Genomic DNA, 24,667 nt, shown 5'->3' on the forward strand with positions numbered 1-24,667 from the left:
CCTCAAAGATGAAACTTCTCACATTGCAATCTATAGATTCAGGCCAGAAGGCAGAAACTAAGCTATTCCATGGAGAGGTAAGATGGCAGAGGCCCCATGGGACAATTATAAGCTGGGAGATACTATATGAGTGGAAAAAGTACTTCCTCTTGCTTTGACCCTGCAGTAGACCTCCTTTCCTCAAGTCTGACAAGTGATGCTGAGCACTTAGTATGTGCCAACACTGGTCTAGATAAAGTGATTAGTTTCAGCTTGCTATGCCTATTACCATGTCATCCTCCCAACAACCCTGGGAGGTGGATATTATTACCATCCCCATTTTAAAGATGAGAAAACTGAGGACCATGATTACTGCTGGAAAGTGGTGGAGCTGGAATTTGGACTTGGCCTTTGTTTACGTTTTTTTTTTTTCTTTTTATTGTGCTTTAAGTGAAAGTTTGTGATTCAAGTCAGTTTCTCATACAGAAACTTACACACACATTGTTAAAAAAAAAAATGTTATGTGACCCTAATTGCTCTCCCTACAATGTGACAGCACGCTCCTTCTCTCTACCTGTATTTCCTGTGTCCATTCAACCAGCACCTGTCCCCTTTTGCCTTCTCATCTTGCCTCCAGACAGGAGCTGTTTACGTTTTTTTTTTTTTTTCTTTTTATTGTACTTTAAGTGAAAGTTTGCGATTCAAGTCAGTTTCTCATACAGAAACTTATACACACATTGTTATGTGACCCTAATTGCTCTCCCTACAATGTGACAGCACGCTCCTTCTCTCTACCAACCAGCACCTGTCCCCTTTTGCCTTCTCATCTTGCCTCCAGACAGGAGCTGCCCATAAAAAAAAAAAAAAAAAAAAAATTTTTTTTTTTAATCTACTTAAGCCAAGGAGCACACTCTTCACCGATATCATTTTATGTCTTATAGTCAAGTCTAATCTTTGTATGAAGAGTTGGCTTCCAGAATGGTTTTAGTTCTGGGCTAACAGAGAGTCTGAGGGCTGTGTCTTCTGGGATCCCTCCAGTCTCAGTCAGACCATTAAGTCTGATCTTTTTACTAGAGTTTGAGTTCTGCACCCCCTTTTCTCCTGCTCTGTCAGGGATTCTGTGTTGTGTTCCCTGTCAGTGTGGTCATCAGTGCTACCAGGCGCCATTTAGTTCTTCTCGTCTCAAACTGATGGAGCCTCCGGTTTATGTGGCACTTCCTGTCTCTTAGGCTCATATTTTCCTTATGTTTTTGGTATTCTTCATTCTCATTTGCTCCTGGTGCATTGAGACCAAATGATGCATCTTAGATGGCCGCTTCCTAGCTTTTAAGACCCCAGGCACTACTCACCAAAGTGGGATGCAGAACCTTTTCTTGATAAACTTTGTTGTGTCCATTGACCCAGATGTCTCCTGAAACCATGGCCCCCAGACCTCCGTCCCTGCTACTCTGTCTCTGGAAGTGTTCGTTTGTATTCAGGAAACTTCTTAGCTTTTGGTTTAGTCCACTGTGTTACTCTTGCCTTCACCTAAAATAATTCTTGTCTACTATTTAGTTAGTGAATACCTCTCTCCCTCCCTCCCTACCCTCATAACCATGAAGAAGTGTTTTCTGCTGTGTTTAAACCTTTTCTTAAGTTCTTATAATAATGGTCTCATACAATATTTGTCCTTTTGCATTTGACTAATGTCACTCAGCATGATGCCTTCCAGATTCATCCATGTTATGAGATGTTTCTCGGATTCATCGCTGTTCTTTATCATTGCGTAGTATTTCATTGTGTGAACATACCATAATTTATCTGTTCATACACTGATGTCACCTAGGTTGTTTCCATCTTTTTGCTATTGTGGGCAGTGCTGCAATGAACATGGGTGTGCATATGTCTATTTGTGTGATGGCTCTTATTTCTTGAGGCTATACTCCAAGGAGTGGGATTACTGGATCATACGGTTTCCAAAGAGGATGTGGAACCAGGAATATCATTGCTGATGTCAGGTGGATCCTGGCTGAAAGCAGAGAATACCAGAAGGATGTTTACCTGTGTTTTATTGATTATGCAAAGGCATTTGACTGTGTGGATCATAACAAACTATGGATAACACTGCGAGGAATGGGAATTCCAGAACACTTAATTGTACTCATGAGGAACCTTTACATAGATCAAGAGGCAGTTGATCCGACAGAATAAGGGGATACTGATCGGTTTAAAGTCAGGAAAGGTGTGCGGCAGGGTTGTGTTCTTTCACCATACCTATTTAATCTATATGCTGAGCAAATAATACGAGAAGGTGGAGTATATGAAGAAGAATGGGGCATCAGGATTGGAGGAAGACTCGTTAACAACCTGCGTTATGCAGATGACACAATCTTGCTTGCTGAAAGTGAAGAGGACTTGAAGCACTTACTAATGAAGATCAAAGACCACAGCCTTCAGTATGGATTACACCTCAACATAAAGAAAACAAAATTCCTCACAACTGGACCAATGAGCAACATCATGATAAGTGGAGAAAAGATTGAAGTTGTCAAGGATTTCATTTTACTTGGATCTACAATCAACAGCCATGGAAGCAGCAGTCAAGGAATCAAAAGACGCATTGCACTGGGCAAATCTGCTGCAAAGGACCTCTTCAAAGTGTTGAAGAGCAAAGATGTCACCCTGAAGACTAAGGTGCACCTGACCCAAGCCATGGTATTTTCAATCGCATCATATGCATGTGAAAGGTGGACAATGAATAAGGAAGACCGAAGAAGAGTTGACGCCTTTGAATTGTGGTGTTGGTGAAGAATATTGAATATACCATGGACTGCCAAAAAAAAAAACGAACAAGCAAGGATGGCGAGACTGCGTCTTACATACTTTGGACATGTTGTCAGGAGGGATCAGTCCCTGGAGAAGGACATCAAGCTTGGCAGGGTACAGGGTCAGCAGAAAAGAGGAAGACCCTCAACGAGGTGGATTGATACAGTGGCTGCAACAATGAGCTCAAGCATAACGATTGTAAGGATGGCACAGGACCAGGCAGTGTTTCGTTCTGTTGTGCATAGGGTTGCTATGAGTCGGAGCTGACTCGACGGTACCTAACAACAACAACAACAACAACAACAACAACAACAACATGGTGCTTCTATTTCTAGCTTTTTAAGGAAGTGCCAAATCGATCTCCCCAAAGTGGTTTTACCATTTTACATTCCCACTAGCAATGTACAAATGTTCCAGTCTCTCTACAACCTCTCCAGCATTTATTATTTTGTGTTATTTGGATTAATGCTAGCCTTGTTGGGATGAGATGGTATCTCATTGTAGTTTTGATTTGCATTTCTCTAATGGCTAATGATTTTGTGAGCATTTCCTCATGTATCTGTCAGCCACCCGAGTATCTTCTTTGGTGAAGTGCCTCTTCGTATCCTTTGACCATGTTTTAATTGGGTTGTCTTTTTGTTGTTGAGGTTTTGCAGTATCTTGTAGATTTTAGAGATTAGACCCTGATTTGATTTGTTGCAGCCCCAAATTTCTTCCTTGTCTGTAGGTTGTGTTTTTACTCTTTTGTTGAAGTCTTTGGATGACCAGAAGTGTTAGATTTTTAGGAGCTCCCAGTCTAGTTTCTGTTCTGGTGTTTGCGCATTGTTAGTAATATTTTATACTGTTTATGCCATGTATTAGGGCTCCTAGCTTTGACCCTACTTTTTCTTCTATGATCTTTATCATTTTAGATTTTATATTTAGATCTTTGATCCATTTTTAGTTTTTGTGCATAGTGTGAGGTATGGGTCTTGTTTCATTTTTTTGCAGATGGATATCCAGTTATGCCCACACCATATGTTAAAGAGACTGACTGGGCCTTTGTCAAATATCAGCTGACCATAGGTGGATGATTTTACATCTGGGTTCTCAATTCTGTTCCATTGATCTATGTATCTGTTGTTGTGACAGTACCAGGCTGTTTTGACTAAGTTGGTGGTATAATAGGTTCTAAAATCAGGTAGTGTGAGGCCTCCCACTTCGTTCTTCTTTTTCAGTAATGCTTTACTTATCTGGGGCCTTTTTCCTTTCGTATGAAGTTGGTGATTTGTTTCTCCATCTCATTAAAAATGCCATTGGAATTTGGATTGTGATTGCATTGTATGTATAGATAGCTTTGGGTAGAATAGACATTTTCGCACTGCTGAGTCTTCTATCCACGAGCGATGTATGTTTTTCCACTTACGTAGTTCTCTTTTGCTGTAGTGTCTTGTAGCTTTCTTTGTATAAGTCTTTTACATCTCTGGTTAGATTTACTCCCAAGTATTTTATCTTCTTGGGGGCTGTTGTAAATGGTATTGATTTGGTGATTTCCTTTTCGAAGTTCTGTTTGTTGGTGTAGAGGAATTCAACTGATTTTTAAATGTTTATCTTGTATCCTGATACTTTTTGCTGAAATCTATTAGTTCTCCTAGTTTTCTTGTGGATTCTTTGGGGTTTTCTGTGTATCAACATCATCTGAAAATAGAGATACTTTTACTTTTTCCTTTCCAATTTGGCTGCCCTTTATTTCTTTTTCTAGCCTAATTGTTGTGGTACGATGTGTTCCAGCACAATGTTGAATAAGAGTGGTGATAAAGAGCATTCTTGTCTGGTTCCCGTTCTTATGAGAAATGCTTTCAGATTCTCTCCATTTTGGATGATGTTGGCTGTTGCCTTTATGTAAAGGCCTTTTATTAGGTGGAGGAATTTCCCTTCTATTCCTATTTTGCTGAGAGTTTTTGTCATGAATTGGTGTTGGAATTTGTCAACTGCCTGTTCTGCATGAAGTGATAAGATCATGTGGTTCTTGTCTTCTGTTTTATTTATGTGATGGATGACATTGACTGTTTTTCTAATGTTGAACCATCCCTACATACCTGGTATGAATCCCACTTGGTCATGGTAAATTATTTTTTCGATATGTTGTTGAATTCTATTGGCTAGAATTTTGTTGAGGATTTTTCATCTAACTTCATGAGGGATATATATAGGTCTGTAATTTTCTTTTTTTGTGGAGTCTTTACCTGGTTTTGGTATCAGGAATATGGTGGCTTCACAGAATGAGTTTGGGAGTATTCTGTCCTTTTCTATGCTCTGAAATACCTTTAGTAGTAGTGGTGTTAAGTCTTCTCTGAAAGTTTGGTAGAATTCTCCAGTGAAGCCATCAGGGCCAGGGCTTTTTTTTGTTGTTGTTGTTGGGACTTTTTAAAATTACCTTTTCAATCTCTTTGTTTGTTATAGGTTTATTTAGTTGTTCTACCTCTGTTTGTTTTAGTTTAGGTAGGTAGTGTGTTTCTAGAAATTTGTCCGTTTCCTCTAACCAAAAAAAATTCATTGCCTTTGAGTCAATTCCGACTCATAGTGACCCTATAGGGCAGAATAGAACTGCCCCATAGAGTTTCCGAGGAGTTCCTGGTGGATTTGAACTGCTGACCTTTTGGTTAGGAGCCATAGCTCTTAACCACTACACCACCAGGGTTTCCCCATTTCCTCTAGGTTTTCAAATTTGTTAGAGTACAGTTTTTCATAGTATTCTGTTATGATTCTTTTAATTTCAGTTGGATCTGTTGTGATATTGCCCATCTCATTTCTTATTCCAGTTATTTGAGTTATTTGCTTCCTCTTCTGTGTTTCTTTTGTCAGTTTGGCCAATTGTTTATAAATTTTGTTGATCTTTTCAAATAATCAGGTTTTGGTCTTATTAACTCAATTGTTTTTCTATTCTGTATTTCATTTAATTCTGCTCTAATTTTTATTATTTGTTTTCTTCTGGTGCCTGAGGGCTTCTTTTGCTGCTCTCTTTCTATTTGTTCAAGTTGTAGGGTTAATGCTTTGGTTTTGGCCCTTTCTTCTTTTTTGGATGTGTGCGTTTATTGCTATAAATTGACCTCAGAGTATGACTTTTGCTATGTCCCACAGGTTCTGGTAGGATGTGTTTACATTATCATTTGATTCTGTAAATTTCTTTATTCTGTCCTTAATTTCTTCTAATCCCAGTAGTTTTTGACGAAGGTGTTGTTCAGTTTCCATGTGTTTGATTTTTTCCCTTGTTTTTTTCTGTTATTGATTTCTACTTTTATGACTTTATCTTCAGAAAAGATGCTTTGTAGTATTTTGATACTTTGACTTCTATTAAAGCTTGCTTTACGTGGACTTGGCCTTTTTGTTCCAGAGCTGTGGTGATGCTGTGGTTAGGCATTCAGCTACTAACCAAAAGGTTGGCAGTGCGAATCCACCAGCTGTTCCTTGGAAACACTATGTGGCAGTTCCACTCTGTCCTATATGGTCGCTATGAGTCGGAATCGACTCGACAGCAACAGGTTTTTTTTTTTTCTTGTTCCAGATTCCATGCTCTCATCCAGAGAGTATAAGTTTTCCTTTGCCATGTAACTAATTACTACAAATTTAGTGGCTTAAAATAACAAGAATTTATCATCTCACAGTTTTCATGAGCCAGGAGTTAAGGCATGGCTTAGGTAGGTGCCTTTGCTCAAGATCTCACAAGGCTAAAATCAAGGTGTCATCCGGGCTGCATTTTCATTTGGAGGCTCAACTGGGAAGAACCCACTTCCAGGCTCTTTTAAGTTGTTGGCAGATTCTTTTTCTTGCGACTCTGTGACTGTGGGTCCCAACATTTTGCTGGCTGGAGGCTACCTTCAGATCCTAGAAACTACCCTCAGTTCCTTGATTTCTCAACTTGGCTGCTTACTTCATCAGTCCATCCAGGGCAATTTCTCATTCTGGCTGGCTAAGATGAGAGGAAGGATTGGAGAGCATGTGAGGAGGACATGAGCATGTGTGGACCAGCCACTGCTTCTGGGTTACCCCCTTGGGGAGGGGGCACCTGCACTTCTTTTATCAAGAATGAGAGCTCTGAATTCTGGTATGTATGTTAACTATGTGGAGTTGGTTAAAATCATTCACTCCTTTTCTTGCAATGAGTTTATTAGATCTTCCTGTTAATGAATGGCTCTTGCCTAGCTGGATTCCTAAACTGAATGTGTAGCAAGGCAAAGGAAGGTGTCAAGAATGACTCCCAATTTTCTGACTCTTGAAACTGAGTGGATGGTGGTGACATTTGTGGGCAAATGAGTAACAACCAGACTGGGGGTTGGGAAGCATAAAACGCAGTGATTTGGTGAATTAGATATTCTGAAGGATTTTTCTACTAATAGCAAAAATTAGACAAAAAAAAAAATGGATCCTGGATAAAATATAAAACTTATTGCACTTCTTGGCTCATGGGAAAAAGGGATATTTTCAAGGTCCTTCTATCTCAGTTTTTGGAGTCTGTGGGTGGCACAAAGCAGTTAAGTGCTTTATGACTAAAGTTTGGTGGTTTGAACTCACAGAGAGGCACCTTGGAAGACAGGCCCGGCAACCTGCTTCCAAAGAGTCAGAGCCTTAGAAACTCTATGGAGCAGTTCTATTTTGCACGTATGGGGTCACCATGAGTCAGAATCAACTTGGCAACTAACAGCAGCTCCCAGTTTAAAATACACACACACACACACAGACACACACACACTGAAATAGGAGCTAAAAACCTCAGCAAGGACTGGTAAGTGAGTGCCCTAATGGAGCTTAGTAAGAGTAGGCATGCAATGAACAAATAGAATACATACTGTGTCAGCTGGTGGTAAGTGCTATGATGAAAAATATAAGCAAGCAAAGGTAAAAGAAAGTTACAGTTTTAAGTAGGTTGGCGGGGGAAAATTTCACTGAGGCTGAGTTTTGAAGAACTAAAAGAAATGAGACAGAAAGGAGTCATATAATTTTTTAAAACATATATATACACTTTTTTTAGGTTGTGTTTTAAGTCAATCAAACTTTTTTTAATTGTGCTTTAAGTGAAAGTTTACAAATCAAATCATTCTATCATACAAAAATTTATATATGCCCTGCTATATACTCCTAGTTGCTCTCCCTCTAATGAGACAGCATGCTCCTTCTCTCCACCCTGTATTTCCGTGTCCATTCAGCCAGCTCCTGTCCCCCTCTGGCTTCTTATCTCCACTCCAGATAGGAGCTGCCCACATAGTCTCATGTGTCTACTTGAGCCAAGAAGCTCACTCCTCACCAGTATCATTTTCTATTGTATAATCCAGTCCAATCCCTGTCTGAAGAGTTGGCTTTGGGAATGATTCCTTTCTTGGGCTAACAGAAGGTCTGGGAACATGACTTCCGGGATCCTTCCAGTCTCAGTCAGACCATTAACAAAACATTTTTAATTAAGATTTTCTTGCAATCCCTAAGATATTTGAACAACATGAGTGTGAAAATGATACAGAAATGGGGTCTGCATAACCACTATGACTTCATCCGTTCACACCAGGAACAAAGAGCCCAAAAGAGAGCATATTTTCTCTTCGTCACTTTCTGCACAGTTTACGTGTAAACCAAACCCGTTCCTGTCGAATCGATTCCGACTCAAAGCTTACCCAGAAGAGCTGATACAGTTTATGGCCATTTTCGAAGACTGACTAGTAAAATTTTACTGACCTGGGCTTTTAGGAAATTATTTGCAAGAGAAATAAAATGATTCATGTTGAACAAATACAAAACAAAGTGTGTGTGTTTTTAAATTTTCTTAGTCTCCAAAGTAGCTGAGATTTCAGGAATGTCTCGGCACGCTTTGCAACAGCACTGGTGTTCTGTTTGTCCCTCTGACACCAACAGTTGCTCATATCCATGACCTTGAAGAACACTTTTTGACGTATTGTGTATGCTTTTGGGACTGAAGCAGGAAAAATGCACTCTGGAAAAGATAAAATGTGTTAGTGGATCTTTAACTCTGATTTTAGAGCCTTTTTTATATTGTATATTTATAATGCCTTCCCCTCAGATTTTGCATAACAATAGCTCTTCCAGCTTAACCATCACGTACAATTACACCAATATTAGTTTGAATGAATATCATCCCCCAGCCTGCTAATAATTTTTCCTTTTTCTAATAAAATCCAAGTTGAATTATAACTTATTGAATCCCTTTACAAATTCTGTATAATCGGATTTGACAACATTTTGCTATAGCTTTGAGAAGAAACAAAAGTATGTTAAAATTATAATACCAAGAACTATGAGGAGAGCACAAAAAGCATAAATAGAGATGTCCTAGTAAAATCTAATCACATTAGCCAGGACACTTTGCTATGGAGACTTTCAAGGGAGGAAGGTAGCTGTGTTCCGACAAGATTCAGGGAATGCAAGTTCTCAATCTCAGCCCATTAGTTTGCATCATTAATTCCCCCTGTGACTTTGGGAAAGCCTTAGTTTTCTCAAAAGGGGTTGAAACAGGAGATTTCTAAGTCGACTAACTTCATATTCAGTAGTTCTCCACTGGTCTGCTTCCCAGTAGGCACCAGCTGCTCTCAGCTGACCAATGTATCATCACGAAGCAGCCTGTTTATTCAACTCATTTCCCACTGTAAAAGTCACCTTCCACATGGTCATGACCAACAACTGAGTCCTCTTTCTGCCACTTCTTGGGCCTGGATCATCATAGCTCAGACCTTGGGACACAGCAGGTATCATCTGACATGTCAATATACTCACACCAGGGTTGCTGGAGTGGACCTGTTTCCACCAAAGGAGAGATGCATATACAGCTAGTAAGAGTTCCAGCACAGTGAAGACAAGCATCACCACCAGCAAACCCTGTAAAACAGGGCATGAATAGTTGGTGCCTGACATAAGCCAGCTCTTGTGCTTGACTGACAGGAGACTGGGGGATGAAGGTAGCAATGGAGAGAATAAGGGTCAAAGAAAATCATTCAGTACCCTTTTCTGCTTTCTCTTTTGAATCTCTTAGCAGAAGAGATTAAAGGGAATAAGAGACAAAGGCAGTCCCCAGGTTACTAACGAGATCCTTTCCTAAATCTGTGTTTAAGTCGAATTTGCAGGTAAGTCAGAACAGGTACATACGGTTCTTATTTAGTGTCAGTTAGTCCAATGTTTGTATATAGTATATATTTTACCTTTCTGTGCATATAAAGGAAAACCTGGTGTAGTGGTTAAGTGCTACAGCTGCTAACCAAAGGGTCGGCAGTTCGAATCTACCAGGTGCTCCTTGGAAACTCTATGGGGCAGTTCTACTCTGTCCTATAAGAGTCACTATGAGTTGGAGTCGACTTGATGGCACCGGGTTTGGTTTGGTTTTTTGGTGCATATAAAACACTGAAACACGTCCAAACCACACAATGTTTTCATGAGTGTCACAAAATAGTATATGCATGCGTAAATATGAATCATTGTATGTATTTGACTCAAATTTTTAATATAATAGTTTTTATGGCAGTCTGTTCTTAAGTACAAGTTGTCTGTCGAATGACCATAACCTGGGGACTGCTTGTATTGCCTTTGTGTCCCCTGCCCCTACTAGGAGGAGTCACAGAGGAAAATTTTTCTCCTTAAAGGGCCACAGGTCTATGGTTTTAAAATCACGAGTCTGTATACAAAGAGAGGATTGACTAAGCCAGGATTGTCACCATCAACAGGTGGTGACCATCAAGGTTGGGGAAAGAGTGGCACAAAGAATGCTGCTCAGGGATGTTAGCATTTCTGCTAGGAGCTGAATCCCTTGGTGAGCCATCTCCCATCCCCCTTTCAGTCTCTGCCACTCCTACTGGGCCAAAATATAATCATTTTGTGTTTGGGTTTAAGATTCATCCTCTGTGCTTCACTTAATTAGCATACACAGGCATGCACTTGATGGAACTAAGCATTGAGTGGTTTATCCTCGTCCCAAATTCAGACCCACGCTCTGTTCTCACTGACAATCAGAAGACAAGCATCTCTAAAGGGAAGGGGCTTCTCACCCCAGCAAAGCGACCCAGAGGAGATAATCACAAAGCTAAATAAAATACAAATAAAGAGACGGTATTTCTGCCTATGTTGAGGAGATAATGTCTGTTCAACCATCGGGGAACCTAGAGAGTTAAACCTGCTGAGGTTGGAATATTTGCTACTTAAGAAAGACTACCTTTTTTTTTTTTTGAAGAAAGACTACTGAAGGGAATAGATTTCCCACTGCCTTTATTTTATTTTTGACTTTACACAACACACTCCCCATATCATAAGCCCAGCTAAGAGATCTCATTCAGTCATATATATTTGTGTTTTCTGTCTGCCTCCAGTATTCAGAACAACAGAAATAGCAACATCTAAAAAAGCAAAGATTATGCAAAGGAGGCATGCTGAGATTTCACATGACAGGATGTTCAGTCTGGAAATACTTACTGTTAGACTGGCACTGGCCAAGAGACAGTCCTTGGCTTCATATACTGAATAGTAGTAGTCTGAGTAAGGCAATGATGAAAGATTCTCTGAGTCACACTGCTGAGAGGCAGTCCCCAGGGCTACCAGGCTGTCAGTGAGGAGGATGAACCCTGTTCCAGCAGCTACAGAGCTCAATGCATTTGAGGTCAGGCTGCTCATGGCCTGGAAGAGAAAGTCTGCATTGGGCCCTCATCACCGACACAGCCCTACAGCCATTATCCCTCTGTCCATTGCACTGCAACAGTGCTTTCCTGCATCTGCTTCTCCCTTTAATTTATGCACTCATAGGGGGCACAGATTTTTTATTCATCCTTCTATCCCTTCTCACTGTCTATTGTGTCACCTGATATAATTACTAAATGTGTGTTGAATGAGAGAATGTATGAATAATTTTCTTCTTGGGGACAGGAGTTCTGTCTCCTTCACTCTTTTACCAGGCTGGGAACACCAGGCAAGCATATACCTTCAATTTCCTTAGATGGTAGGGCCAGATGTGTGTGGGTTAGGACTCAGTGGCTCTCTCCTTCACCCTCTTAAAAACCCTCTTAGAAACAAGGAATTACCAGACCATAGCTACTTCCCCCACAAACAGTGGGTGTGGGAAGGGAGGGAGCAACAGAGGCCTTTGTTCTTCTCCATAGCAACCATTCACTTTGCCTCTGCCACACACCCACAAAGGCGACTCAAGGAAAAGCCACATCCTGACACAGGAAGTTCCCAAGGTCATGGATGAAGACACATAGAAGGTGTATGAGACTGGTATGTGCTCGTAATGCTTGAAGCTGCCGTGTAATCCTAAGGACTAGGACACCAGGTTTTGAAGAGTTAACAGTGTAAGTGACAGCATGGGACGGGGTCAGAGCTCTGGACCTGGAAGCAGAAAACCTGGACTGCAGTCTCAGCTCTGTCCCTGACCCCTTCTGCATGCTTGAACAACTTCCTCCCGACTCTGAGCTTCAGTTTCCTCCTTTATAAAATGTGTAAGACAAACATTCTGATCTCTTAAGTGGCTTCCCAACTCCCCTGAATATACAGATAAGGAAAACCATGTTTGGGATGAGCTGACAATCATGTGGGCTCCACATGTGGGACTCATGACAACATGCGGGCTCCGTTGCCCATGTGGCAGCTCTGAGCGAAGGCACTCCCCTGTCCCAATCAGGCTGCTTTTCCTTTGGTGACCCAGCTCTTCAAGCCATGTAGGTATAGGACAAGAGAGAAGAGGACAGGGCAACTACCATCCCTAACACAGTTTACTTCCAATGATGCTCAAACAGAGAAGAGCATGTCCTGGGAACCTGGCACAGAGCCTGGAAAATCAGTGTCTTTGCAAAGGAATCCTCTTATTCTGGGAGAGCCCTTTCCCCAAAATGTAGACTATGACCCAGAAGACGGTATGATGGGTTGTGTTCTCATAGGTTTGATCCTTTTATAGGTAGGTATTCTAACTTCTCTAGCTTGCGTCTGTCTTTTTTTCTGAAGCGGCTCCTGCTTTATGTAAGGAGAAAACATAGATTAGGTTCCCCAGGAGGGACCAAAGGTCATTTTCTAGAACCTTTAAGGCAATAGAATGATTCTAAGGATTTTGAGGAAATCAAAAGAGATATTGGCAGTGACCTGAGCAGTACCACCTGCCTTCAGCTCTTCTGTCAGTGTTGACATCACAGATTTGCCTCTCCTACTACCATTCCATGTACTCTCTAGAAACCTTTGCAGACAAGAATACACATTTGCTTACCCTCATTCTTCCACCATCTTACTTTCCCCTTAGTTTTTCTTGGTCACCCCAATTACCAAGGATAGTTTTTTGGATGGTGATAGTCTCTTCCAGTCCAAATGAAGATGCCAACATCATCTCTTGGGCAGTAAAGGAACTCCCACCATACTCCTTACCACCTTATTCAGTGGTCAAGGTAACAGGTTGAAAAGAGTCTAAGATAAAACCCAAATCCACTGTGGTCAATTCCAACTCATAGCAACCCTATAGGACAGAGTAGAACTGCTCCATAGGGTTTCCAAGGCCCTAAATCTTGACAGAAGCTGACTGCCACATCTTTCTCCTGCGGAATGGCTGGTGGGTTTGAACTGCTGACATTTTGATTAGCAGCCAAGTGCTTAACCACTGTGCAACCAGGGCTCCTTGAGTCTACGATACATAAAAGACTTAGTTTCACCCTAAGTAGCGTGTCCTTTGTCCTTGTCTCTGGACAAATAATCCTTAGAGTAAGGGCGGGGGGGGGGGGTGTGGCTTGGTCTGGGACTTCCAGGCCACACCTAAGGATTTGTGCTTGAGAGGGGGGCTGGCCAGACCCGAAAGGACTCAGTTGGAAGGCCCGTAACAACTAGCCTCAGAAAGCACGATTTAGCCTATCATGCAAGACTGGCCAAGAAAGCCCAGAATACTAAGGTTCAGAGAACATCCAGATTGGTGAAAGGAGGGTGGTGTTCCCTCTCTAAGACATAGCAGCTCCACACTGGGAACCTTCCAGATCTTGCTCATGGATCTCTTCCTCATGATGATCCTGATTTATATCCTTTACTATAATAAAACTAGTAGTTACAATAGCTTCCATGAGCTCTGTGAGTTGTTCCAGTGAATGAACACACCCAAGGATGGTGTGTTCTGACCTACCCCTGGGTGGCTAGGGGCAGAGAAAGAGAGAGCGTCTTGTGGGTGGCTGGTATCATAAATGATGGAGAAGTGGGAAAGCAGGGATATAATCTATCTCCAACTCCTGGGAATGGGCTTTATGCTGATTCTCACCCATGAAGCTATCTATCATTGTAGTATATTTGAAAATTTCTAATGCTTAAACAACTTAAGTAAACTCCCTCCAAACTTAGAATATGATACAGAAGTACCTACAGAAGGCAAGAAATCTGGGCTATACAACTAGTTCTACCATGGGCCAGCAGCAGTCCTTGGTCTCCCTCACCTGCTCTGAGCCTCATTTCCCTAAACTGTAAAATGGAGATTTTTTTTGGCTAGAAAAGTTAACTCTGAAAAAAGGAGATTTGATGGTTTTCATACTTACAAAGTCCTCAGCTGATTTTTTCCCAGAGATAATTGAGAGGGATCCAGTAATGACAAACTGGTCAGAAAAGAGAGAAATGGTCAGTTCAATTGTTTTGTGGAAATGTGGCTACCATGTTACGGTCAATCATTCAGTCAATAAGTATTGTTGAAAAACTTTAAGGGAGCTAACACTGCAAGAATGGTGTGGGTCCATAGTGACAAAAAAAAAAAAAAGTGACAGGAAGGCTCAATTTCTGCCCTCAGGGTTCTCTCATTGATTTTGAAGAATGGGCAGGCACAGAGAGGAGAAAGATCTATGTAGTACAAATCCTAGGACCTGAGGAGGCCAGGAAAGAAGGTGTATGAGGAAGGGAAGAGAGGTGCTAAATTACAGTGTTGACAGAGACGAGGATGAGATAGGCCAATGACTTGAAGGGATAGAAAGATGGGAGCAGCCAACAGAAGCACTTGAGGCAAGGATTCTGAAATGGCTAAGGCACAGAAACACATGGGCTTCAAGCTACTGATGTAGGTGGCCTGGGCCATTCTGGAAGCTGAGGAAAACTGGAAAGGCAAGATCAGATGTGAGAAGTCTTCCATCACAAAGCCCCAGAAGTCAGTATTTAATCCCAATGGTATTAAGAATCTAGCTTGTGGTGGGAGGCTGTTCTGAGAAGCTGAAACACCAGTTATACTTGTACCTTAGGGTTTGGTTAGGTCCAAAGAGAGTTTCGTGTTGCCAGCATGAACTAATTCTAGCTTTCATAAGACAATGTGTGTTAGAAAATTCAAGGATAAATTATGTTTTAGGGGCAGGAGCAGAGTCTCTGTGTGTGATCTCACGGAGGTGGTGCCTTGGTATAATTTATCTGCCCAGAATTTCTTTTTTTTTCCTTTGTATAAGATATTACATGGGAAAGAATTGTACCTTTTGTGGGAGGGAGTGAGGTGGCTCAGACTACTTAAAAAAAAAAATGCTCTAGGCTGATCTTCATAAACCATTGAGCAGAAGGCAACTAAAAGGGTTTTCCAAGTACTCAGAATTGCCCCTTAGCACATAGTAAGAGTGCCCCTGTTTCCTCACGAATCCTACCATCACTAATTCTTTGCAAACCAGTGATATCTATTGATTAGAAATTGTTTAGAAATGACCTCACTTTCTATCTACCAGATGGATTATTTTTAAAATAGAATGAATCCAAAGGCCTCATGCAAAAATCAAGGTACTTTTCCAGAGGCATGTGGAACAGAGCCAGGTAAGAAATGCTGTACCGATATGATATGTCCACTATATTACCTTCCTCTCTTGCCTCTGGCCTCCCACCAACCCCTTTCTTGGCTGCTCATGCAAGAAGACAGATCCAGCCCTTCTTCTCCTCTTCCTGCACAGGAGAGACATAATGTGGGATGATAACAGAGGGAAAGTCTAAGGCCTTGGCCTTCTTTTTCTGTGTTCCAACCTCTTAGGGACTTAGTTACTCCATGACAAAGCACCAAGTTAGCATTTATAAAGCAGGTTCCCTCTTGGAGACCACACTCTACTTACACACAGAGATCCTACAAATGGGTACCCAGACATCAAAATGGTAGAAACTTCTGGCTTGAAGTGGGAAGCGTAAGGAGCAGAAGCCAAAATTGCTCCCAAACTTGAAATCACCAGGCAAGATAGGATCTGGATAGTCTGCAAGACAAATTAGGTGGGGAAAGGGATTTTTAAGAATTGGTTCAGTTCACCTCCCCAAGACAACTATTTTTACTGTCATAAAAATCCTAAAGGGATGTATTTTGGTATGCAAAGTTTTCTTTCAGGTGCTTTTGAATATGCCCTGGATATGACCTGTATGCTGTTCATGGTAAAAAATCATCAGGGCTCTTCTTATTTTAAGACCTCCTTTTAGCAGTAAGCTGGTTCGATCACTGAGTAATGGCATTTGTTCTTGCTCATGGAGAGCCCGAACACTATTTTTCACAGCTCCTCAAGTCTATTACAGTGGCTCCAGCCCCATTCCCCTTCCTGTGCTCCTGGGAACACTTGAATTTTTCCTCTACATCCCAACAGAAAGCTGGGAAGTACAGATATTTTTCCTACCACTCCCAAGATAAAAGTTAGACACGTGGACATAGAACCTATTCTGCTCAGCCTCATTGGCTCTACAGATCAAATGCCTGATTCTGACAGAAACCTAAGGTAAACCTCAAAATAAAATCACTGTACAACTAAGCACCCACTTAGCATGCATAAAGCAGTTCTCCATGCATTATGTCATGTGTATATCACAGTAAACCACAAAGCAAGCAAAGAAAGGACTTTTATCCAGCTATAGTTGATGAAACTGAATCAGGGAAGAGGTGCTGTTAAAAGAAGAACTCTTGCTTCCAGATCCAGGTTTCTTCATTTAGTTTTCACTTATCCATTTCATTAGATGAAATATAGACAGTGGTGAGCTTTTCATTATTGTTGTTGACAGGACCCAGGGCATGACTCAGGAGCTGAGAGGACAGGGCATTGGAATGATCATCAACATGGGTACTGAAATAGCCAAGGTTTATGATAGGAACTCTACCGGAGGGAGAGTCAGTGATCTAGGGGTCAACATCTTCAAGGAATACGATAGAATGACCCGGAGAAGTGAAAGCGGAGGAAGTGAGTTATACAGTAGGATCACATGAGGTTCTAAAGTAGGTGGTTTTAGGGATGAAGAAAAACTGATCTGGAAGTATCTGTGAGAAACAAAGAGAATACCAACCTCACCTCCACGCCCAGAGCTGAGAGTTGCAGTAGAACCAGTCCCCTCAGGAGGTAGCTGGATTTCTGACTGCACAACAGATGAAGGGGCTTTGAGAAAAGAATTTGAAGTCAAGTTACGGTGTTAACCGAACCTGAATTCCAGAGGATATATTTGGGTAGATTTCCAAAGATGGAACAGGTAGGAATTGATTCTTAAAAGAGGATGTTCAGAACAATGTGGGGATTATAGTCCTGGATATAAGGGATGATAATCTAGAGCACTTGGGAGCTTTGTAGTGACTCAGGGAGTAAAAGTATGATGAGTCCAGATTGTCTCATCTCAAAGGGTTTGAAAAAAATGAGGTCCAAATAAGGTCTAGCTGAATCATACCGAGTAAAATTTTATGGTTAGTTCCAAAATCTCTTCTATACTAAAGGCAGATTAGGAGAAACTTAATTGAGTAGCATCCAGGTGAAAAAACACATAATGACTTTAATTAGTTTACAGAAAGGCCTAAGGAGGATATAGTCTTTCTATAAAGTCCCATTTTATGTTCCAACCAGCCTGGAGTCAGCTAAGGAAAAAACAAAACAAAATAAAACAAAATATTCTCCCAGGTCCATTGTAGATTTGTAGTCTGGATACATTCACAATCTAGTCCCTCAGTTTTCTTCCTGTAAGGAGATGGATTTACCCCAAGAACTGTGGCCTCTTTTTGCAGATCACTCTTCAGATTATCCTCTTTTTGGTAGGTATGTCCATGTTTCTCTCTCTGGGGAATATTGATGTCCTTTGGAATGAAGGTGTTAAAGGTCCCCTTGGTCTTGGGCTGTGGTAGCATGATGCTGATGTTGCTGGAAGAGACAGTGAACTCAGTTAGGACCCACGGTTTTCACTGAAAGTCATAAGCCTCCTAGGGACTTTTCAGAAACTTAATAAGGTGCTTTCCCATTATCCAAGGGATGACTTGTGTATTAGGAACAAAACAGAACGTGGGGAGCAGTAGAAACCTTGGAATGCTAGCATGCTTGCCAAATCTGTCCACTGTAGACAAGAATGCCACTGGAAGAAAACTGGAAAATTTTAGGAGAATCTCATAACTGAGAGGCAAACATTTCCCACAGAACTTGCTTTGCAGCCCTAGTGTATCTGCCTCTCTCCCTGCAGCAGCCCCTACTTCCAGCTTCCCTTCCCTGCTCCCTGTATCTCCTCCTCACCTGTGGCACATTCCCACACCATGTTCCCCAGGACTGTGCATGTATACTCCTTGTATACTGCCTAGTCCTCTACCCTAGCCTTAATTTTCTTTCCGTTAAGATGTTGAGTGAATCCTATTCCAGCTCTCTTTCCAATATAGGGCCTTTCCTACCCAGAGTGCCACCTTCTTTATACTGACTTAATGATTATTAATCTGAACATTTATTGAACTCCTGCTGAATTCCAGGCTCTAGGCCATAGTAGCTCTAGTTCTTACAACAACTCTGCAAGTGAAAAGTTATTAAACCCATTTTACACAACAGAAACTCTGGACTAATAAGTTCAAGTGACTTTTGTTTTTGAAATACAGTCATGTGTCACTTAATATCCAGGATAAAAAAAAAAAAGAATACGTCCTGTGAAATAGGATGTTATGTGATTTCGATGTTGTGCAAACACCCTATTATATGCAGGCAGTCTTGTACAATCCATAGTTGTAAAAACCTCATGGGAGCCTTCCAGACAAAGCCTGAGAGCTGTGTCCATTGGATACAGGAGGCCAGCCTTGCTAAGCGTGCAGCCTGGAAGGGGCTGTGCTGGCAGCCTCACTGGGACTTTGTGCACAGCCAGGCTGGGGGCTGTGGGGTGGAGAGGTGAGGCAGAGGAGCCGCTGACAGGCACTGTCCTTCGCCAGGAGTGACCGTCTGCAAGGCTGCTGGGCAGGTGAATGAAGCCAGGAAGAAGGGTAGGGGGAGGAGGCAGAAGGGGAGGCACTGAGGGATTGGAATGTGCGCTGGAGCCCTGCTGCCTGTTCACTCTGGGGGTTTGGGATCTTTAAAACCATTAGGGGAAAATAACAAACAAAAATAGAACGGCTATCTCTTAAAACAAACAAAAACCTTATGGGACCACGGAGATATACGGGGTCAGAGTATTGCCTAAATAGACAGCACATGACTGTAGTTACACAAAGCACTCAGCTTGGGGCATAGGAAGTGCTTAATAAATAATAAATATAATTATAATTAGCCTGTGTTTGCATACTGGGAAGTACCTGAAATGGGTCGCTGTGGCCCAGAAGCTTGTGATATTTTCTTCTATACCACATGACTTCTCCTCATACCCCTCTTTCTTCCTTCCTAACATTGCAATCTCCAGTGGTAATGTAGAGCAGTGGTCTGCTGTCCAGCAAGGTAGCTGGGCCTCTGTGGTGTCAGCAGCAGGGCTTAGTCACTGGGATGGTCCCCAGATATGTTTTCAGCACAACATTCTCCCTTCTGAGAGCCACAGTTTGGATAATGGCTTGAGGTCACCTGAAGGTGCCAGAGTTCTGCTCCCTGTCACTTCACCTCAATGTTGTCAGATGGTTCCAGGCTCTTTTAGGAGCCATGGTGGCACAGTGGTTCAGCACTTGGCTGCTAACCGAAAGGTCAGTGGTTAGAACCCACCAGCACTATGCAGAAGAAAGATGTGGCAGTCTGCTTCCATAAATAGTATAGCTTTGGAAACCCTATGGGGCAGTTCTACTCTGACCTATAGGGCCGCTGTGAATCAGAATCAACCTGACAGCAACGTGTTCCAGGCTCTCTGAAATGGAGTATATGACATATACAGGTTGGAAATGGCACACAAAATTTCATTACTAGTGAAAGAGAGTCCAATGACTGTGCCCTCTAGTTGCACATCTGGACATGTCTTACAGTCCAGTTCTATACTTATGTTTCATTTCCTCCAATTACTACTAAACTCACTGTGCTAATTAACCAATTGCCTTCCGGTTGATCATGACTCATGGCGATTCCATGCGTGTCAGAGTAGAACTGTATTCAATAGGGTTTTCAATGGCTAGCTTTTCAGAAGTAGATCACCAGGCCATTCTCCCAAGGAGCCTCTGAATGAACTCAAACCTCCAGCCTTTCGGTTAGCAGCCAAACACTTAACCGTTGGCACCACCCAGGGACTTCTTAAACTCACCATAGGCAAATTATTTTAGTCACCTCATAGGTTTGTGATGAGGATAAGACAAGATGATGCATGTAGTGGGTTCAATATAGAGCAGGGCACATGATAAACTCAATATGTATCAGCTGTATCTAAAACTCATTAGAATGTCATCCCTGATATTTACTAGCTAGCCAGGAACAGATTATTTCTGCCGATTCATCCTCAGTTTCATAACATATAAAAGAAGGACAATAATACTATCATGAAGGACTCATGAGGATTTGAATAGATGAGTGCCTTTTCTTGCAACTCTCTGAGTTTTATCAGGTGCTCCTCAATGCTAAACAAGTATTAGTGACCTCTACCTAAATCTATCTATGCCTTGGTCAAGTTTCCCAAGTGATTTGAGTATTTTATCTGAAGCGTTATTAAAACTAAAGGTCTCCTTATAGTCTTGAGGGGGCAGATCAGTCCATTAGCATAATATAGCTCATAAAGACAGTGTTCTGCATCCGAGTTTGGTGAGTAGTCTCTGGGTCTTAAAAGCTTGTGAGCAGCCATCTAAGATACAACTATTGATATCTACTCATCTGGAACTAAAGGGAAAGAAGGAGACCAAAGATTCAAAGAAGAAACTAGTCTACAGACCAATCATCGACATGAATAACATCATCTTCCTTCAGACCAGAAGAACTAGATGGTGCCCAGCTACCACTACTGACTGTTCCAACCAGAGACTCAATAGATGGTCCTGGATAGAATGGGAGAAAAATGTAGAGCAAAACTCAAATTCCTAAAAAAAGTGCACACTTACTGGACTGGTAGAGACTAGATGAACTCCAGAGACTGTTGCCCTGGGATACTCTTTAATCTTGGAACTCAAACCACTAGCAGAGGTCACCTTTCAGCCAAGTGACAGATTGACCCATAAAATAAATAATATCACCTGTGAATACTGTAATTCTCAAAATAATTGTCTAGGTGAAACCAAATGGTAAACATTTACCCTAGGCCAAAGACGAGAAGGCAAGGGGGGACAGGGAAGCTTGATTAATGGAAATAGAACAACCAAAATGGAAATAACGAGACGGCTGATATATTGTGAAGAATGTAACCAACGTCACTGAACAACATGTATAGAAATTGTTAAATGAGAACTTAATTTCCTGTGTAAACTTTTACCAAAAAATGCAATAAAATATTTAAAAAAATATATAAAGTTCTCCTTGTTAAAGGAGCTAATTTTCATTTCTTGGAATTTTGAAATCTGGGCAGAACTATGGGTGAGGTGTCCCAAACCAGGGGAGGAATAGTGTTAACACTGAGTTCCCGTAGTAGAGTTGGGGCAAGGCTGTCTTGGATGGTTCTAGGTCACTTCTGTTGAGAATCCCAGCACATCTTTAAAGCTAGAGAAATGGAAAAAGTATCAGACTTGAAGAGATTCTAGGTTTCAAGTTTAAACAGTAGTTCCAGATAAAATAATAATTGTTAACTTTTATTGAGTAAAAAAAAAAAAAATTACTAATTAACTCTATTAAGAGCTTGCATGGGGTCCCATTTAAGCTACCCAATGGCTATCAGAGATAAGAGCTGTTGCTATTTGAATTCGGAAGGTTAGAAAAATGAAGCTTAGAGAGGTTAATAGTTTGCATCAGATTGGTATACCCAGCAAGTAGTGGAGGCAAGATTTGAAACCAGCCAGTCTGACATCATAGCTCTTCTATATCCCCTACACGTTTGGGGATGGCTGTCTAGCTATGTCTGATCCTCAGTTTCTGCATGCCTCCTCCCCTACAGCTGAAACTCACTGGCTCTTCCCTAGGAACATTGTGACCTTAGGGAGTGTGAATTGAAGGTCTCTATCTCCACAATTATCCCCATATTGTGGTAACATAGCTTCTGCCTTGCTCCTTGTGGTTTAATAGCCCAAATCTGCCAACAGGACCTCTCATTCTTTCCAGCCTTATTAACCAGTTTTGCTAGTTCTGGATTTCTTCCTGTATTTTTCAGTTCTTATACATAAGGACTACAGGATATATTTGATTCCCAGCCTGAAGGTAAGAACTGCAAGACTGGTGACAACCTACTCTGATACCATGTATATGTGTTTTGTTTTATTATTTTCTAATTCTTGGTTTAAAAGAGTACATAAAGTAGCAAATTCAATCAAAAAGGGAACAAAATTTAAGAAGAAAACAAACAAAAAAATTCCTTAAATCCCACCTACCATGCAATTCCAAAAGGTCAGCAGTTCGAATCCATTAGGCACTCCTTGGAAACTCTGTGGGGCAGTTCTACTCTGTCCTATAGGGTCACTAGGAGTCAGAACCGACTTGACGGCAACAGAATTTTTCTTTCTTTTTTTTTTTTTTGCCATGCAGTAACTATGGTTTCATGCACGTCCTTTAAATTCTTTTGTTTTTCTTCTCTCTCATTTTGTTTCTCTCCTCTGTCTTTTTAAATGTTCATACCCGTTGCCATCAAGTCATTTCCAATTCATAGCAATGCTATAGGGAAGAGTAGAGCTGCCTCACAGGGTTTCCAAGGCTGTAATGTTTGTGGAAGCAGAGTACCACTTCTTTCTACTGCGGAGAGGCTGGTGCATTTGAACTGCCAACCTTTTGGTTAGCAGCTGAATGCTTAACCACTGTACCACCAAGGGGTCCTTATCTATGTTCATATGCGTTCATAATTCTACATAAACGGAGTCTTTCTATTCATGCCACTTAGCAGTATTCTTTTTGCACTCAACATTATTTTGTGAACATCTTTGACATGAAAACCCAAATAAAAAATACATATCTATATAACTTACTGTATAATTTATATTATATTATTATGTTAGTACTATATTGTATTAATTTCTATATAAATTAAATATATTAAATACTTATATTTAATAAAAACCCTAACTTTAAAAACTGAATGGTATATTCCAATGAATGGATATTTCAAGATTCATTTAACCAGTCACATATTCATGGTTATTTGTGTTGTTTCTATATTTTTACCATTATGACCAGTGCTCTGATGAACATCTTTGTACCCCTGTGGTGCATTGCTTGTCCAATAATCTCCTTAGATCAATGCATAGAAGTCGATTTACTGAGTTTAAATATGATACTTAAATTTTTGACACATTTCTACTTTTCAGTAGATTATCTCTGGTTTCATAGGAAGTTTCCAGTCTAGTGCCATTATCTCCGCCAAATACAACAGGCTGATGCTTTGTCCCTCCACATTTACCTAGTAAATACAAACTTGGAGTGGTCCACACTTTTTCAAGATAGTTCTAAAAAATCTCCCACTTTGGAGACAAATTGTGAACTGGAGGCCCACAGCTCTGCACATAGCAGTTTTCTCCATTACAGAATGAGAACAGAGTTGTGGGTCCTGATTCAGGACTTAATGTAGTTGCACAGTTTCTGTTGAGAGCACTCTATGTGTTAGAATGAGTGACACACCATGGAAATGCAGAGAATTGAAAATCATTACCTCAAAACTTTAAGGAAACCCAAAGGTTGTTTCAGAATCCCTTGGTGGTGTCAACGGTAAACATGCTTGTCTCCTAACTGAAAGGTTGGCAGTTTGAGTCCACCCAGAAGCACCTCAGAAGAAAGGGTTTGTGATCTACTTCTGAAAAATCAGCCACTGAAAACCCTATGGAGCACAGTTCTACTCTGACATACCTGGGGTGGCCATGAGTCGGAATCAACTTGACAGCAACTAGTTAAGGTTGTTTCACCCATGCTATTATTTGGAAAATAAGTAAACTGAAGCCCAAATTGGGGAATGACTCACCAACTTATGAGGAGGTCAGTAGCCAAGACAGGATGAGAATCTTGGTATACCAGCTGTCTATTCAAAAGCACATAATCTCTCCAAGAGTCATAAGCCAAGTCAAGGTGCCTACCTGTGCTTGCAGGCCAGTCCTATGTATTATGGCTGGTGGCCCAGCTCACCCCGGGGCTCTCAGCCAGAACCTCCCACTGGCTGTTCCTGACAGCACACCCTCTCTGCTCTGCTCTCCAACCTCTAAGACTTCCTGTCCCTTTATCACACAGGATATGAATTTTGCTGTACTTACAGATGGTTGAATTATGAAATGTGCCTCTGCTTCCTCTTTCTAAATTTTGATTGTCTGGAAAAATGACATGAGATAGAAGTAACATAAGAGGAAGAGCTACACACAGAGGAGTGAGTCGCACACTCCCAGGGTAGAATTATTTCCCACCAATTCCTATCTGGAGCAAGGTAAGTCATCTAGCTCCTATTAGTCTGAGTTTTCCATATTCGAGAGGGGTTGATAATAATTCCACTACAGCTGTTGGGAGAATTAAAGAGAAAGGATGTAAAGAGCCTGCACAATGTAGGCACTCAAGAAACAATAAATATCGATAATTATATTAATTTTGCATTTGGAAGAATTTATTTATTTTCCCATTCCCCAGGGTCTTGGCAAACAGAAAACAATGTGAGGGGACTCACTGTCTATTTATTACATCTTTTGGCTGCCACT

General features: G+C 41.2%; 1 protein-coding gene across 4 annotated transcripts; it reads right to left on the reverse strand.

The window, feature by feature from the left end:
- Positions 1 to 3,814: 3,814 nt before the first annotated feature.
- On the reverse strand, positions 3,815 to 24,212 carry MS4A7 (membrane spanning 4-domains A7). Of its 4 annotated transcripts, none has more exons than XM_023559705.2 (7): positions 22,376 to 22,452; positions 17,702 to 17,861; positions 15,825 to 15,959; positions 14,298 to 14,354; positions 11,224 to 11,424; positions 9,541 to 9,642; positions 3,819 to 8,743 (listed from the first exon to the last, which is right to left on the reverse strand). In XM_023559705.2, exons 2-7 carry the CDS (start codon positions 17,846 to 17,848, stop codon positions 8,669 to 8,671), a joined length of 717 nt encoding a protein of 238 aa, XP_023415473.1. In that variant the 5' UTR covers positions 17,849 to 17,861; positions 22,376 to 22,452; the 3' UTR covers positions 3,819 to 8,668. The 4 variants fall into 4 exon arrangements, with proteins under 4 accessions (XP_023415474.1, XP_023415473.1, XP_023415472.1 ...); XM_023559704.2 differs by lacking the exon at positions 22,376 to 22,452 and adding an exon at positions 24,062 to 24,212 and having other exon boundaries at positions 3,820 to 8,743; XM_003419374.3 differs by lacking the exon at positions 22,376 to 22,452 and adding an exon at positions 23,950 to 24,210 and having other exon boundaries at positions 3,823 to 8,743.
- Between the last annotated feature and the right edge of the window lie 455 nt (positions 24,213 to 24,667).

This window comes from Loxodonta africana, chromosome 7, assembly GCF_030014295.1.
Source record: "Loxodonta africana isolate mLoxAfr1 chromosome 7, mLoxAfr1.hap2, whole genome shotgun sequence".
In the NCBI taxonomy this organism is placed as follows: Eukaryota; Metazoa; Chordata; class Mammalia; order Proboscidea; family Elephantidae; genus Loxodonta; species Loxodonta africana.